Below are 16,278 nucleotides of genomic sequence, written 5' to 3' on the forward strand. Positions count from 1 at the left end.
AAGAAAGAGTTAAGCGGCATGTTATTGTAAAGCACATTATGCTGTTTAGGCAGGAAGTCTGATGCAAGACAAATTGCATCAGCTATCCTTAAAAAAAGTCTTTTTTTTAAAAAGATAACTTAGTAATGTAAGCAGTTGGCAACAAATTTACAACATGCAGTGGAGAAAATCTGTTTTTACACCACCAAATTTTCAAGTCTGTCATTTTTATCGCAGGTACCCATCAATAAAAAAGATGTTAAAAACTTATTTTACCCACTGTACCTAATAAAAGTTGAACCTATGTGTAAAAAAAAAAAAAAAGTTAGATCATAGAGTAAATTAACAAAATGCAAGTAAATTCAAACCAGAAACTTAATAAAAAGCTGAAACTTTCAAACTGGATCCTTTATTTTCTATCAGTATTTCAGCAGCTTTGACAGAAAAAAATACGTTTTTTGCTTACTTCCTCCTAGTAAGTAGGGGAGAAAACGATTGCAGCAAAAATATTGATTCAGTTTTTAAATTTATTTTCTTTTGGAGGAACAAGAACTTTAAATTGATTTTTTTTAAAGATTAGATGTTTTGCACATGTTTACTAAATTTATCACAGCTAAATATTAGAGGTAAACCTACCTTCACTTTCCTGCTGTTAGAAAAATAAGTTGATTTTAGTTATGAACATGTAATTTATCACACAGGGATGACTAAAGCAGCAAATATTGTCATTGCTTGTCCATGAAAGTCATTCAAATACGTGGATTTTTTTTCCTCTTCGTTTTTACACAAAGAAACACACATGTAGTTGGGCAGCTTCAAAGTGGCCCGTTTTTTTCACGCTTTGCTCCAATTGTTCTCCCACAGCTGTATTTACAGTGCCTCAATTTTAAAAAGTGCAGCATTGAATATTTACAGATATAAAAATAGGACAAACGTGGAGGCAACAGCTGATTCGGAGGCATTTGAAAAAGCTGTAAAGTGAACCGATGTTTGTCCTCCGCACGTCACAAAATGCTTGTTCTGTCTGAGACTCACACACACACACACAAAAAAAAATCACATTCAACTGCAAACACTACAAAACCTTTCAAGGTTCTGTAGAAAATACATGTTCACATTCTTGTACAATTAGAGTCTGAATTTGAACGCACTGAAAACTCAGCGCAGTGCAAAGTAAGTCGTCTTTTTACCTTCTTTTTTGACATTCCTCTAAAGATGCGACATTCAGTTTTCTTTCAGATCTCCAGGTTTCTGTGGTGGTTTTAATAACAGAAGTAGTAAAGGACGAGTTACTGTAGGCACCAAAAACATGATAGATTTCTACCATCTTTTTCACAAGCTTTAAAACAGAATATCTTCTTCTTCTTTTGCATTTGTTCGACGAAACAGAACAAAACATTTCTTAGTCTTCAAAAGTCACAAGTTGTGGTATCTCCCTCGACAAAGTGTGCAGTTAAAGTAAAAAATAAAATAAAAAGTCCTCTTTTTTTGTAGTCAGAGTTGGAGCTCGTCACTGACGAGGCAGTTCTAGCTGGTGTTCATCTTTAGGCTCTTCATGCGGTGAAGCAGCGAGTCTTTCTCCATCTGAGCCTCGGCCAGCGCCATCTTGGCTCTGGACAGCTCCACCTTCAGGCATTCGTTCTCCTCCAGCAGCATCTGGAAGCACAGCAGAGACATGATCCCAGTGTAAAAAAAGCCAAAAAAGAAGTGATGATCCTCTACATTTTGTGGCAAAATCCAGAAAAGTTCAAAGTATTAACATCTTGCAAATCAAACACTAAAAAATGTGGTCTTATAAGATCAAAATTGAACATCTAGGCGTAGATGCAGATGAAAGACTGACCATTATTCTGAACATACAATACCTAAGAACAAACATGGTGGTGGCAGCATTATGATATGGGCTTTCCTTCAGCAGAAGCAAGGAAGCTAGTCAGAGTGGTTGGCAGGAATATGGGGAAAAAAGTATAAATCCTGGATATTTAAAACCTTTAACTAATCTTAAACATCCAGCAAGAGGTAAAACAAGAAATCTTTCAAATGAAAGCATGCGCTAGAGTGGTCTAGTCAAAGTCCAGATGCTAATAGAAGTGTCAAATTGTGGCAAGACTTGAAAACTGCTGTCTACAAATTGAAGTCAGGCTTATTTGCTTAGCACATTTAAGCAACAAGGCAGTTCAAAGTACTTTACATCATAAAAACAATATGGAAACCAATTATAAAACAAGCAATAAACATTAAACTTTGTCAAATGATGTCATGAAAATCATCACGTAAATATACGTCAAATATGTTGGACAACGTTCCATTTATTGTGGTTCAAAAGCAACTCTAAATAGGTACGTTTTCAGGCTTGATTTCAGCTGTTCTGCAGTTTTCTGGAAGTTTGTTCCAGATTTGTGGAGCATAGAAGCTGAATGCTGCTTCTCCATGTTTGGTTCTCGTTCTAATTCCAATAAAACACATTAAAGTTTGAAGTTGTAATGTCACCAAATGTACAAATTTAACCTTCAAACTGCAGATTATTTCATCGTTAGAGTCTGACCTTTTCCCTGTCGGTCGGTCTGGGGCTGCTGGGCGGCGTTTGAGTCTGTGTCGCCTTCGCTGTCCTGCAGACGCCGCTCCCCGCCTCAGGAAGTGGACTGAGCATGCTGTCCGTCTGCGCTTTCTTGGGTTTGGCGTCTGCGGCGCCGTCCACTGCGACGGGAACGAAGGACAAGAGAGTTTGTAATTAATTACAGCTGAGTGAGTTGGGAGATTTGATGTAGATGCTGCGTTTACCTCCGACAGAGAAAGAGCCGTCGTCATTTCTGCGTACGACGAGGCTGTCCACGTGTAGCGTGTTTGTTTCTGCGTCGGGATTGTCAGCGGAGTCGTCTCCCTGCTGTAGACAGGAAATTACATCAAAATTTACTTTTTATGACATAACCAGAGGTGAATAAAGTACTCAAAACGTTTCAAGTAAAAGTAAAAAGTAGCCATCCAAGAAGTTGCTCCAATAAGAGTAAAAAAACTTTTGGTAAAATGTTGACTCAAGTACAGAGTAACGGATTAAATTATCAATCATTTAATATTTAATAATTACATCATCAGATGGACCAAAATATAAAGTTAAGTGGAATTGTTTTTTATTTTAAGGACAAAAATGACAAGAATTCACATAAGTAACAAAAAATAACAAAATCGGGCAAAAGAGACTTTTATTTCAATAAGAAACCTTATAAATCTTTAACAAAAACTGCAGGCGTGTGTCTGTGTCTGGTGAATTTTTGGTTAAAACATGTTTGTTTTTCATTCAGTGGGTAGAAAACCCAGAAATGTTTCTCTATTAAGACTAGAATTTTAATGTGCTTCATATTAAAACTACTCAAGTAAAAGTAAAAAGTATCCGTCCAAGAAGTTACTTAAATAAGAGTAAAAAAACTATTTGATAATTTGATCAGTTACTCTGTACTTGAGTAAACATTTTACCAATCATTTAATATTTAAAAATTACATCATCAGATGGACCAAAATGTAAAGTTAAGTGGAAATCTTGGTATTTTAAGGACAAAAATGTCAAGAATTCATATTAGTAACAAAATCAAACAAAAGAAAATGTTTAAATCAGTTTCTTTCAATAAAAAACGTATAAAACTTCAACAAAAACTGCAGGTGTGTGTTTGAAATTTTGGTTTTTTTTATTCTCCTAAAGTAAATTGTTTTTCAAAAAGTCACTCAAGTAAATGTAACGCTGATCATAACCTTCAAATGTAAACTACAGGGTTTCCTCGCCTCTAAGTTGATGTGTGTGTCCCTGATTCTGATCTCCATGGGCATCACGTCGGTGGAGCGGTCGCCCTCCAGGAAAAGCGCCAGGTTGCGCAGCGACGCCATCATGAATCTGGCCTGGTATCCATGGAGATGCAGCTGCAGGAAGCCGTTGCGCTCCGCCAGCGGGGAGTGAGTGGCGGCGCTCGGCCCGCTCTCCAGGCGAGCCCGGACCTCCGGATTGTAAAGACCCCGGCTGGAGTCAGAGCGGGTCTCCCCACCCGCTGTGGAGGAAAACACAGCGGCTCACGCTCAGAATCGGAGTCGTTTCCGATTTGACCTCTGACCTCAAAATACTCCAGAGCGTAAAATGTAACTTTTGTAACTTTATTCTACTCTGCATCAGTTTCACTTTACTGACCCAGAAACAAAAATACATTTTAATCTCAAACGTTTTTTGTTTTTTTTTTAATTCAGAGCTTAGATTACAAAAAATACATTTAAAAAAAATCAATAAATATCTAATTCTTTAATAGGTTGAATAAAAAAAAAGCACTTTTTTAAATTCTACCTATTACATTTAATAGTTTAAATGAATTAACTATTAGATTTCATACACTAAATAAAAAAATACTTATTTTTATTTTACATATTAAATTTAATGGGTTACATTTAAAAACAATTACCTATTCAATTTAATAGGTTAAATTTAATTAATTTTTTTATTTAAGCTATTAATTTAACATATAATATCTTTAATAGGTTAAATTAAAAAATGTAACCTATTAAAGATATTATAACGGATAATTACCAGTTGTTCAAATATTTTAATTACTGAATAATATATATATATATAAGAATGTACTTCTTTATATTATATAGAAGCATTATTACATTTTTTGTAATTTTCACATTAAAACAGAACATGGTTTTAATATTTTACTTTATTTTAAGTCCATGTGTGACACTTGCCTCTGAAAAATAAATACAAATAAAATGTAACAGAATTTTGGAAAATATTTTATTGATCCCAAAGGGGAAAGTGCTCATTTGTTGACAATTTATACTCTCATCTAAAGTGTTAAATATTAGCAAATATAAATATAAAATGTAAAACGTGTAAAATTAATTATAAAAACATGACCTAAATATAAAATAAAATAAATATGTTGATGGTTCTGTAAGTTGAATACAATTTTATTTTCTTTAGAGGTGAACAGTTAGTGAAATTTAAATAACTATTATTTATTTAGTTATTTTCTGTATTGTAACACTGTGTGGGATGTGTTGAGATGGTATGAGCAGTCAATATCTTGCCTGCTCTACATCTCTTTAATCTTTGCTAACGTTTTGTTATTTCGTCAAATAGCCTTATGAACTTAATGTTTCAAGACATTTAAGATGGTTTCTTCCAGGTAAATAGTTTCAAAAGCAGCCGCTGAAGTGATGTGTGGAGTATTTTGATGTCGGGTTTAAAAGCAGCTTTAAGAGAGACGTGAAGCGACTGTAAAGGAGGAAGCAGCAGATCATAAAGAGGAGTTGGAGACAAAAGGCAGAGATTCCCTTAGAAGGAAGAAAGAACTGAAAGAGGCTTTTTACCGTCCCACAGGCTCCAGCTGACAGTCATGTTTAATTATGTTTCCTGACTTTAGCTGTTCAAATAAACTTCCTGCTTTAACTATTCATGTATGAACAATCTAACTCCTGAAAAGGATGAGAAAATGATGTGATAAAAGCTGAAGTTGAGACATAATTTTACTTGAAACATCACAAGTCACAAAACGTCATTCAGCAAGTCATGGAAATGAACATATTGATTCCACTTAAAAAGCTCTGAAAGAACGTATAGAGGGTTAAAATGGAGAGGAAACACAGAGATCTGCACAAATACGCAGAGCTGTCAGCTTTTCCTACATGAAGTGACATTTTCTCTGTTCTGAGAAGCTACAGTTGGAGAAAAATAAAAAAAAAGGTGGAAAATGCAAAACGAGAAAAAGCCAGAAGCTATTCAGAAGGACTGAATGAGTGAGATAAGACAGAGAGGAGAGGGAAAAGATGGCCTGGAGAAGAAAAGGAAAGGTGGAGATGGAGGGCTGAGCGACAGGATTAGGAGGAAGATGGAGTGGGAGTTTGAGGGAGAGTAAAATTGGAGGGAAAGAAAGGGAGGATGGGCGATAGAAATAGGTGGCAGGGGGGTAAACCTGGCGTCTCTCTCATTGCCTGAATCACTGGACTGAAACTGCAAAGTCTGCTGCAGTGGAGAGAGAGGAAGAGGAGGATGGAGATAATTAGACGGAGAAGAGAACGGGAGGATTAGGGGTTAAATCTGTCCGCGCAAAAACCAGAAGTTAATTTAAATCTGCCGTGTTTAAAGTCTGGGGGGCCTAATGTTGCAAATAATGGGACCACTCAGTCCATTACAGACAAATCTAGCCTTCATTAAGTGCCACTCACACACACGCACACACTCAAGTGTTCCCCGTTTGCTGCTGGAAAACGAGCAAACACACACGCTTCATGTGTGTAAACATGTTAAGCACAGGCACAGATGCGCGGAGCCAAGCATGCATGTTAGGATTAACATGGTGAATTAACACCCAGCGGTTACCTCGGCTGCTCTGAGCAGGTATTGGTACTGAACACACCATACCTGTGGGGAGGTTACGGGAGGTAAATAAAGACAAAAGCAGGGATGGGTGTGTTAGAGTGGAAAACCTAATTTGTCATCTAGTTTTTAAGCATTTCTGATTATATTCCTAATCTCACCTGAATAGGTTGCTCACAATCAAATTTAATCCAATAATATCATTACATTCTAACCCAGTTCATTTTATTACAGTATAAATATTAATTGCAGTCTTTGATTGGTCGGGCTTTTTGGATAAATACAGCTGAGTATCATCAGCGTAACAATAGATATTTTCCTAAACTGTCTAATAATTTTAATACTTTATACACATTTATGTAATGCGATGTTAGTTAATATCATAGTTTATTCAATAAAATCTAAACCAGTGATAAGCCATGTTATGTACATCTTTAAAAACACTAATTTTATGCAAAGTTTGAACATTTTACTCTTATTTTCTCTTCGTTTGGGTGGGTGTGGTGACTTATTTATTTAATTTTTAATCGTAATAGTTTCAGTAAAAATCTGAAGATTCTCCATTTTCTGATCTCTGTCTATTCTGGGCATTCGAGTTAAAAAAAACAACATATACAGTACATACATACTCAATACTTATTTCTTCTAAAATAACATAAAGACAAATACAATTCATTGTTGGTTTCTGATTTGGCATCTTTGGTATCTGACCTGACGTTGATTAGTTCCGAGTTTAAAATATAATCTCTAATCTCAATTTGTGAAAATTCAGAAAACGTGAAAATAAAATTATCAACTTGGCTTTTCTGAACCTTAAAGCTGATATAAAGCGAATTAAATTTGAATACGTTTGGACATATTCCCAGGTTCTGTGCTTCTAACTCAAACTAAAATTATAGTGCCTAAAATATCAAAATAATGTAAATATTTTAAATATAATCTGCTTTCTAAGAAACTTTGTTTTTTTTTAAACACTGTTTTTCTTAGTCTAGATGATAATAAAAGCTAATTTAAAACCGTTATAGTACAGGAACTCCTTTTATTCTTCTAAGAAAAGCATTTTAACCTTTCCAGTAACATCCTGCAGCTTCCTGCTCTTGGATAAAAGCTACTCATTTCTCTTTCCGTCTCACAATTGTCTCATAATTATTCTGAAGTTAAAAAAAAAAAACACCAACAGGAGCTCTAAATGTATGTTCAACAACCTCTCCCACATGCCAATTTTAGCTATAATTTAAAGAAGTCCCACATGAAACAAGACAAAATAATATTACAGATAAAATATGTAAAAGCTGTGAAATGTGGGTGCAACGTGGAAAACATGCAGAATCCGTAATAAATCGTATCGATGGTTGTTACTTACCAAGGCTGCGGTTGCTTAGGTACTCTCTGAGGCCAATGTTGCCCAGCTGGTTAGGAGTGACCCGACCGACCTCAAGGGTCACGGCTGAGCTCTCGCCCACCGCCTCCATGCCCACACACAACGTCTGGACCTTCAGCACCAGCACAGACACCTGGAGGAGGACAGTCAGCATCATCATCTCCTGGTGTTTTGACTTCTTCTGTGTCAAAGACTTCCTGGATCTCTCACCGTATCTTTGGCTGGCTCGTCGATGCTCTGGGAGGCGGCGCTGACGCTGTCGGGGGACGCGGCCCCGTCCTTGTCCTGGACAGTCACTGCCTCGGCGGCGCTCTCCGGGACGCTCTGCTCGCTGATGGCGTCCTTGAAGCCGGAGATGGACACATCGTCTGTGACAAAAATACAATAAGAGGAAGAAAAATAAGACTTTTATGGTTTCCTATCAAGCTGCTCAACTGAAAATAAGCACAACGCTGCCCCCTGCTGTTAGTGACAAGCATCTTGTAGGTACATCTGTATTGTTTCTCCTGATTTGTGCAAAAGATGAGATGCAAAATGTACAAGACGTTTATTAAAGTTAGCTACGGACGCTAACTTGGAAAATGGAACATTTCTTCACAATACAACTCAGCCTGTCGCAATAATCAATCAATTATTAGCATAATCAATTGAAATGAGCTACAATCTGATAATATTTTGTTTACAGAGACATTATAGTTCATTTTATTAATCCTTGTGTTTTTGTTTCCGTTTTATTTATTATTTTTATAATTAAAATATCTTCCAGATTCAGTGTTAAGTTTAATTTACAAAATTAAATGTTTATTGGACTTTGGGTGGACAAACTTAGCAATTAGCAATATATTACTTGAAAATGGTCTCAAAACAACAATATTAATGTTTATTGTAATAACTACTGGAACAATTTATCATCTAGCAAAATTTATTATAAAATTTTGCTAAATGATAAATTGTTCATAATTGTGCATAATGTATTAAATAAATTTAATACATTTTGCTAGAACACAACCATAAAAAGTATGCATAACGTTTGTACATTAAATCCAAATTAATTAATTAAGGTTGGTGGTTCTAACGTGACAAAATGTGAAAAATTTCAACAGGATTGAAAAATTTTAAAGTAGAGTCGAAACTACATATTTTCATATACATTTTGAAAAGTCAGAAGCAAACAGTCACACCAAACCTGTTTTCCTGTTTTAGGTCAGTTAGTTTTACCAAACTATTTTCTAATTGCTAAATCATATGTTTCAGAACGCTATAATTTCCTCTGTTCACTGTAAAAGTGGCCTATAACGCATTACATCTGTCCTCCAAATGCAACAACTGAGAATATAGCCAAATATTTACAATTTAATAAAACAAGAAATTAAGGTCTTTATAAACTGTAATATTACATTGATATCTTTATATGGGCCTCAATAATTTGGTTTTTATTTAGAGAGAGATAATTTTGGTAACACTAAGTAACCTAAAACAGTGTTGTTGTTTTTCCATCATTAAGGTTAAAAAAGGAAGAAAAAGTATATCTGTGTTTTTATACAAAGGATGTAACTGAGTCCACCTCTCTCCGTTAAGCTGTAAGTGTCTCCGTCTTCCATCAAGTAGCTGTCTATGGAGATGTTGTCCAGAGATTGAAGGGACGGGCTCTTCTTCATGTTCTTATAGGACACAGAGAAACTGGACTGGGAGCGATCGCGCATCAAACGACCGCTACAAAAATAAAACACACATACGTAAGAAGAAGTGATGCACGAAGCAGAAGAAAATGTATACCAATTCCTAACACGACTTCATCTAGATCAAATTAGACATCTATTAACAAAAGCAGGTACAATTTTATTAGGTCTAAAATACATTTTATAATGCTGACAAATGAGATTTGAAGCTACTGTGCTCCCAGAGCTCAGTGAGGCAGCCGTGAATTAAATATGCATCATCTCCTCTGTGTGGGGTTGTTTAAGGTCATGTCTACTCTCTTAATGGCTACAAATGATTGGAAATAAAACCAGAACTAAATCAGAGAACACAAGGCTAAAACGGACAAAGACGACACAAAGCTTCTTGTTTTAACATCAAAACAGTAAAAAAGGTTGTTATAAAAGAAAATGATCAGAGAGACAATAAAAACAGGGTGTCGTGCACACATGCAAATGCCCACTGGGGGATCCACAAACATGTGCACAGATTTTATTCACCAGACCGTTACGAGAACAAGGACACGATCATACACGGGCACGTACGCACACGCAGACACACACGCCGGCACACACACACACACAAACAGTTGATGCTGACTTCACAGCGGCGGCGTGTCATGTTCGAGTTCCTTCCTGTTTTCACACCGCCTTTTTAGTCCCTGCTGCAGAACATCTTCTGTCCATCAACTTACACATTCTCCATACATTACAATTCCTTTAAGATCTGCAGGAATACATTGGGTTTTATTTAATTACAGAGTTTAAGAATGAAATGCCAGAGTTGACTAGCTGTAAATTAATCATATATTCAGTTTGATTCAACTGCAAAATACAACAAACGTCAAACCAGATTTGCAAAAGTATGAAGTACGGGATTTACTGGATCTCATTTATCAAATATGTGCAGCAGAATATGATTTTAATGCAAATGTTAGGATTTATAGATCAGAACATGAGCATGTGATCTAATTAAGGATATTTCCTAATTTATTTACATTGAATTTTAGTTAGAAAACTGCATTAATGTCCCACAGGCTTGTAGGACCTGGATCCAATGAACCAAAGCCACACTAGCTGCATTTCCATTACAAATGTACGAAAAACTTTCACAATTTCAGTGTGTCGATTGAACAAAACAATTGTATTAAAATCACACATGAATAAGTTTGTTCACATAAGTTATTTAGAAAATGTCAGCCATTTTCCTCCTACCACTTCCTGTTGTCTTCTTTGTTGATTCCACCAGAAGTAACATATTTGCTAATCATGTGACTCGAGTGATGCGAAGTGTTTATATTGCAAAAAATATTCATTTTGATATAGTTGAAAAACCACCTCATCCTACTGCAAAAGATTTTTAATTTTAAAAAAATATGAGTTTTTTTCAAAACTGTTATGTTTCCATTAAGCAAATTTATTTTTGTAATTCCAATTTGGGCAATTTTAGGGTCAGTGGAGACGCATCTACTGGTGTGTCCAGATGGAGGCGTTTTAAAACAGACGAGTAAAAGCAGTAAGTGTTTTATGACCAAGAAAACATATTTTTCTTAAAGACTCAATGGCACATCATACAGTCCAGCCATTTACACTGAAAAAACAAAGAATTTTACCAAGTAAATTTAGTCTTGTTTCTAGTGTAAACATCTTATACACTTGAAATAAGACAAAACAAACTTAAAAGTAACTTTTCACCAAGACGTAAGAGCTTGCTTCAAGTAAATAATTCCTTAATATTGACAAAAAAATATAAATTTCACATTTAACTACTACTTTTTCACCAATATTAAGAAATAATTTACTTAAAGGAAGCTCCTGTATCTTGCTTGAAAAGTTACATGTAAGTCAGTTTTGTCTTATTTCAAGTGAACTAAGATATTTGGACTAGAAACTAGACCAGAAATACTCAGTAACATTGTTTACTTGATAGATGGGTATGAAAAGTGAAAAACCAGACCAAACTCAAGAAATTTAAGATCTGTGAGCACTGATGTGGAGATAAAAATAATAAAACACTTTATATACTACACACACTCACACACGTCACGCTGCAGGTGTGAAGTCAACTCTTTACCATATCTAGTCACAGATCCAGAGCCTTACATGTTAGACATGGAATAAAGGGAGGTGGATCTGCTGGAGTTTGAGGAGCTGAGGAGATCAGAAACCACAGACAAACTTCCTTTCCTTGGTAGAGAGAAAACACACACACACACACCTCACATCGGTCAAAGTGAAAGGCAAGAGGCAGAAAAGAGAGTTAATGAGCTCAGAAATGATGGACAATGAATGAGGTTGAAACATGAAATGACTGACATTGGAAGTTTAGACACCAAGCTCTTGTGTTCAGGAAGAGATTGGATCAGTGACAGAAAGACATGAAGGTTATTGATAGAACGGTTCTCAGAAACACCGCAAGAGAGAAGAAAGTCATATTTTATGAGGACAGAAATAAATCTGCTTGTTGTATTTAGTTTCCCCTCATTACTCAGTGTGTAAAAGGCTGCTGTTAAGATTAAGACGACAACTACAGACACAGATATTTCTTAAAATTTGCTGAAAGAAATAATTCTGTTGATAAATGCGACCCATTATTTTGCAGTGGTCATAATCTGTCATATTTTATAAGACTTAAACATGGATCAGAAACGAAATATTTAAAAAGCAGGTTGCATTCACTCCTGAAGAGACTCAATTGTTGGATATTAAACAAAACAGTGGAAAAGAAAATATTCTGTAAAGAGTCATAATTCCTAATCCTGATTCTGAATTGATTGAATTCAGAATCAATCAACTCTGAATTCGATCAGAATTGAATCAGATTGAAAATGCTCAAAAATAAATATTAAGATGCGTTTAAGTTGTACGTCTTTGCCTATTTGTGAGTATTCTGCATATCGCTTTATGCCACCGCAGAAAGCCGTCCTGCATTATGCATTTTGAATAATTCTTTGACTTTATTTTATTTTAGAAATATATAAATTGAGGGAATTTGGTACTGTATGAACACTTACAGAATTGTTTTAAACAGAATCTCTAGACTGTTTGAATAGTTTCTGAATTAAAAATAAATTCTGAATCAAATCGTGGCCCTAAATATCTAAATAAATTGCTGAAAGACTCACATCGCTATTAGCTTTGAAAAAGAATCATTTTGCATGATTAAAGTTTGCATCTGCCATGAGAAATAAAGAAAAATGTACCTGGAAATTGACTGAGGCATCTTTGCAGCTGCAGCTTTCTCTTTGTCACTGAAGTCAGAAAGCGGGTCGGTCAAAGCGGTTTTCGGGTCCAGCCCAGAACCCGCTTCATCCCCGGTTCCTAACCCATCTACCAAGCCTTCCCCCACTGCCTCTGAAGCCCCCCTGTCCGGGTTCTTCACCGGAGTCCTCTCCTCACAAGTCGATGAGGGAATTAATGGGGTAGCATACAGAGTGGTGCCCCCTTCTGGACCTTCACCACATAACAGCTGGTCTACAGTGCAAGGCTGCTTGGCTGCTCCTCCGTCTTGAGACCCTGGCTCCTCGTTGGCCTTTCCTGGCCCCTCCGCCACGTCACCTGCTGGTTCGAGCGTTCCTCTGCTCTCCGAGGGTGAGAGCTCTGACCCAGCAGAAGATCCTGAACCCTCAGGCTGGGGAATGGGCTTCATGAGGAGCGACACCTCGGCGCTCTTCAGCAGGAGGCCCAGGCAGAAGGTGAAGGGTTTGTGGTCGGCGGGACGGTGCGTTGCGTCTTTGCGCTCTCTCTTGGAGGCCATGCTCTCCAGATCCTGCTGCAGCGTTTGCTGCAGGGTTTTCAGGCTGCGCAGGAGGTGCATCAGGAACACATACTGCCGATGGCTCACCTGAAACACAGATTTGAATAAAAGCGAATATGACATATTAAACTTATTACTTGCTGAATAAGGGGTTCGCAAACTTTCCCATGTCCCCTCAAACAACATTAAATACTGGCAAAACGGCAGACAATGATACAAATTATGTAATAAAACAACTCTTAGGATGATTTTTCTCACTTTCTATTCTCAATAAAAAAATATATTGCATTCATTTAGTAAAAGTGCTGCCTCATATTTTATGCTGTGAGAAAGATGAGCCTGTCAAACGCCAGTGCAATAAATTATCAAGTTATATTTTATAATAATGATTGAAAAATAGATTTTATGAAAAAATTGTTTAAATTAAAAAAATTTTTCAATTTAATTGTTTTTATATTTTTTTCCCCTTTGGCCCCCACTTTGGAAAACCCTTAATAAAAATTAAAATGTTCTTGGTACTTTGTCGTCATGAACATGTCTCAATGGGGAGGCAGAAAATTACATCTCGAATTTTTTCATATCAGATCCATTTGTTTCCCTAAAAAATAATTGACAAAAGATAGAACATCTTCAAGAAGTGACTTTAATTTCAATCATCCGTTCTCCGAGTTGGACCACAGGCTGTAGTTTTGCTTAATTACGAGAATATAGCCATAAAATTAGCAGAAAAAAGATACAATTTTATTTTAAGTTCACAAGAAAAAAGTAATTTTAATTACAAAAAAAGGTTCTAGAGTAATAAGATGTGATGTCATTTTTTTGAGAGTCGAAACTTTTCTTCTGTTATTACAACTTTATTCTGGTAATTTTAACACTTTATCCTCGAATTATTGTCTTACAACTACATTATATAAAAATATAAAAAGATAAAAAATTTGTAGCCTGACCCTAATATTCGATCACAGAGTTGACCTGAGTTCAAAGTTCAAATAAATAGAACCTTGTCATACTAGATGGCGGCCCTGGCAGTGCTGACATCTGAACTATGGAAACCCAAGAAGTGCGTGAATCCAAAAAATAAATCTTCAAAAACCAATCAGTACAATCTACTATATATGGATCATCTCACACAAAACTACCACGTCTTTCTAAATAAAAACACAAATGTACCTGAGCGCTTAGCGGCTTCTGCACATGCACCAACAGATGGACGTCTGCGTCGTTACTTGGTGACAACGAACAGCGTGAGTTGGGGACGCTGTCCAGTGAGTGAGGTTTATGTAGGCCGTTACTTTGTGTTGATGCTGGCGCGCTATCGGTGCTGTAATACTCCTTCAACATTCGCTTCCTCTGCAAACGCGCGACCGCCTCCGCTGACGAGCTCCTGGACAGTCCAGTTCCCACCGAGTCTTTCAGCTTCTCCTGGTGCTGGACGAGCTTGGTGGGCTGGCACGCCCACACCGTGAGAGGGAACGAGTCCACGAAGGGCTGCGGCCGGCCTTTGCCCCCGCGGCTGCCTTCGTAGTCCACCCAGAACTGGGCGAAGTGCAGCGCCCAGAAGTCGGCGGCTGCAGGCATTTTGAGGGCGTCCGCCGCCATGGTGGGCTCCACCAGCCCCCGGTGGATGTGCTGCAGCTTGGTGTCCTGCTCGTGAGCATGCTGCTGGAAGACGGGGTGAAGGACGGGCACGGAGGAGGGCGAGCGGGGGAAAGTGGAGAAAGAAGGAGAGAAGAAGGGTTCCCCTTCGAAGGCCTGCAGGAGCGCCTCCAGGTGGGAGCGGGTGCAGTTGGGGGGGTACCGGGTGTTGGTGGCGACCATCTCTGATGTCTGGATGGAGACGGAGCGAGGCAAGTCTGCAGCATAGGAGGCGTCCGGCTCCGTGGGAACCACCAACTAAAACAATCAAACATCAGAGAAAACATTTTACATGACTTTAAGTAGAGCTGAAACAAATAATTGTGATTAATCAACTTTTGAAATAATCATCTTCTAATTTAGTTATCGATTAATTGACACAAAAAAGACAATTTGCTTAAAGTACCGCCAGTTTTTTAAGTAGTGTTCCAGCAAAAAATATAAACATATTGCAAAAAATCGATTATTCAAATTAATTGTTTCAGCTGTAGAAAAGAACTAACGCTGTACAACCCCCTGATCGGAGTATGAGAAGTATTAAGCTTCAACAACAGAAAAAAAGGTTCTACAAATAATTATATGCACTTTCTAAATCATTTTAAAGGCAAGTATCATTTTCCTGCCACCAAACATTCATGTGCTACTTTATGCTAGCAATGCAAAACTCTGAGGTTTGTGTTTGATATCTGTTAATAGCAAACACAAAGCAATTATAAAAAACAAAGCAATTATATAAAAATAACAGGAAAATATACAAATCAATAAAATGAAAGGGAGCAGAAACAAGAAAAAATCTGATATTTGCTCATTTAACCTAAGAATACATTAAAACAATAGGGAACAAAAACAAACTCAAAAAACAATTCACATATCTTGAAATATCTTTTAGCATTCTCTTAAATATGTACAGTGATCTGGCATTGTGAATATCACTCTCTAGGTCATTCCAATGTCATAAAATCGGAAAAGGTTTGAGGGGAGAGTGGATACTTCTGCATGGCAGCGAATGCTTTAATGCTTACTTTCAGCATGAGGCCGTCCACCTTGATGTCGACATGTTCGTCGGGTTTCTGCGAGTCGTTGAGCTTGTAGATCTGCATGAACTGCTCCAGACTCTGCCTCAAGTCCAGAGCAAAGAGGTTGATCCACACCAGGCTGCGGGGATCCAGAACCAGCTGCAGGGCGTTGAGCTGGGCATAGAGGTTGGGACACGGGACTGCAGGAACAGGAGGGGGAAGAAGGGAAGAGGTTTAATGTGTAAAATTTACACATAAAGGGAAGGAATAGTTTTTTTTACTTAAAAACTATTTGAGTAAAAGTCTTACTGGGGTAATCTTTTCCATCTGGAAAGTAATACTCTGTAAACTCGACATGGATGGCCGGCATCTCCGCGGGAAGATACAACGACTTCTTATTGCAGGAGATCATGGTCTTTGGGCTGGAGCGCCGCTGGTCTGCCATCGACACCTGGAGG

The 16,278-nt window shown here is 37.3% G+C and overlaps 1 protein-coding gene across 4 annotated transcripts in view; it reads right to left on the bottom strand.

The window, feature by feature from the left end:
- Positions 1 to 358: 358 nt before the first annotated feature.
- The window catches only part of uhrf1bp1l (UHRF1 binding protein 1 like), a 41,258-nt gene continuing 25,338 nt past the window's right edge, over positions 359 to 16,278 (bottom strand). The window contains exons 12-23 of one of the 4 annotated variants that reach the window (XM_023350058.1): positions 16,130 to 16,271; positions 15,827 to 16,020; positions 14,340 to 15,062; positions 12,616 to 13,256; positions 11,516 to 11,599; positions 9,280 to 9,428; positions 7,926 to 8,083; positions 7,698 to 7,848; positions 3,724 to 4,013; positions 2,761 to 2,863; positions 2,525 to 2,676; positions 359 to 1,635 (exon numbers count right to left, since the gene is read on the bottom strand). In XM_023350058.1, coding sequence (XP_023205826.1) covers positions 1,507 to 1,635; positions 2,525 to 2,676; positions 2,761 to 2,863; positions 3,724 to 4,013; positions 7,698 to 7,848; positions 7,926 to 8,083; positions 9,280 to 9,428; positions 11,516 to 11,599; positions 12,616 to 13,256; positions 14,340 to 15,062; positions 15,827 to 16,020; positions 16,130 to 16,271 — 2,916 coding nt within the window. In that variant the 3' untranslated portion in view covers positions 359 to 1,506. Of the gene's footprint in view, positions 1,636 to 2,524; positions 2,677 to 2,760; positions 2,864 to 3,723; positions 4,014 to 4,914; positions 6,380 to 7,697; positions 7,849 to 7,925; positions 8,084 to 9,279; positions 9,429 to 11,515; positions 11,600 to 12,615; positions 13,257 to 14,339; positions 15,063 to 15,826; positions 16,021 to 16,129; positions 16,272 to 16,278 lie in introns of those variants that run through there. The other 3 variants (XM_023350059.1, XM_023350060.1, XM_023350061.1) reach the window with 3 other exon arrangements.

The sequence above is a fragment of the Xiphophorus maculatus genome, chromosome 17 (assembly GCF_002775205.1).
Source record: "Xiphophorus maculatus strain JP 163 A chromosome 17, X_maculatus-5.0-male, whole genome shotgun sequence".
Taxonomy (NCBI): domain Eukaryota; kingdom Metazoa; phylum Chordata; class Actinopteri; order Cyprinodontiformes; family Poeciliidae; genus Xiphophorus; species Xiphophorus maculatus.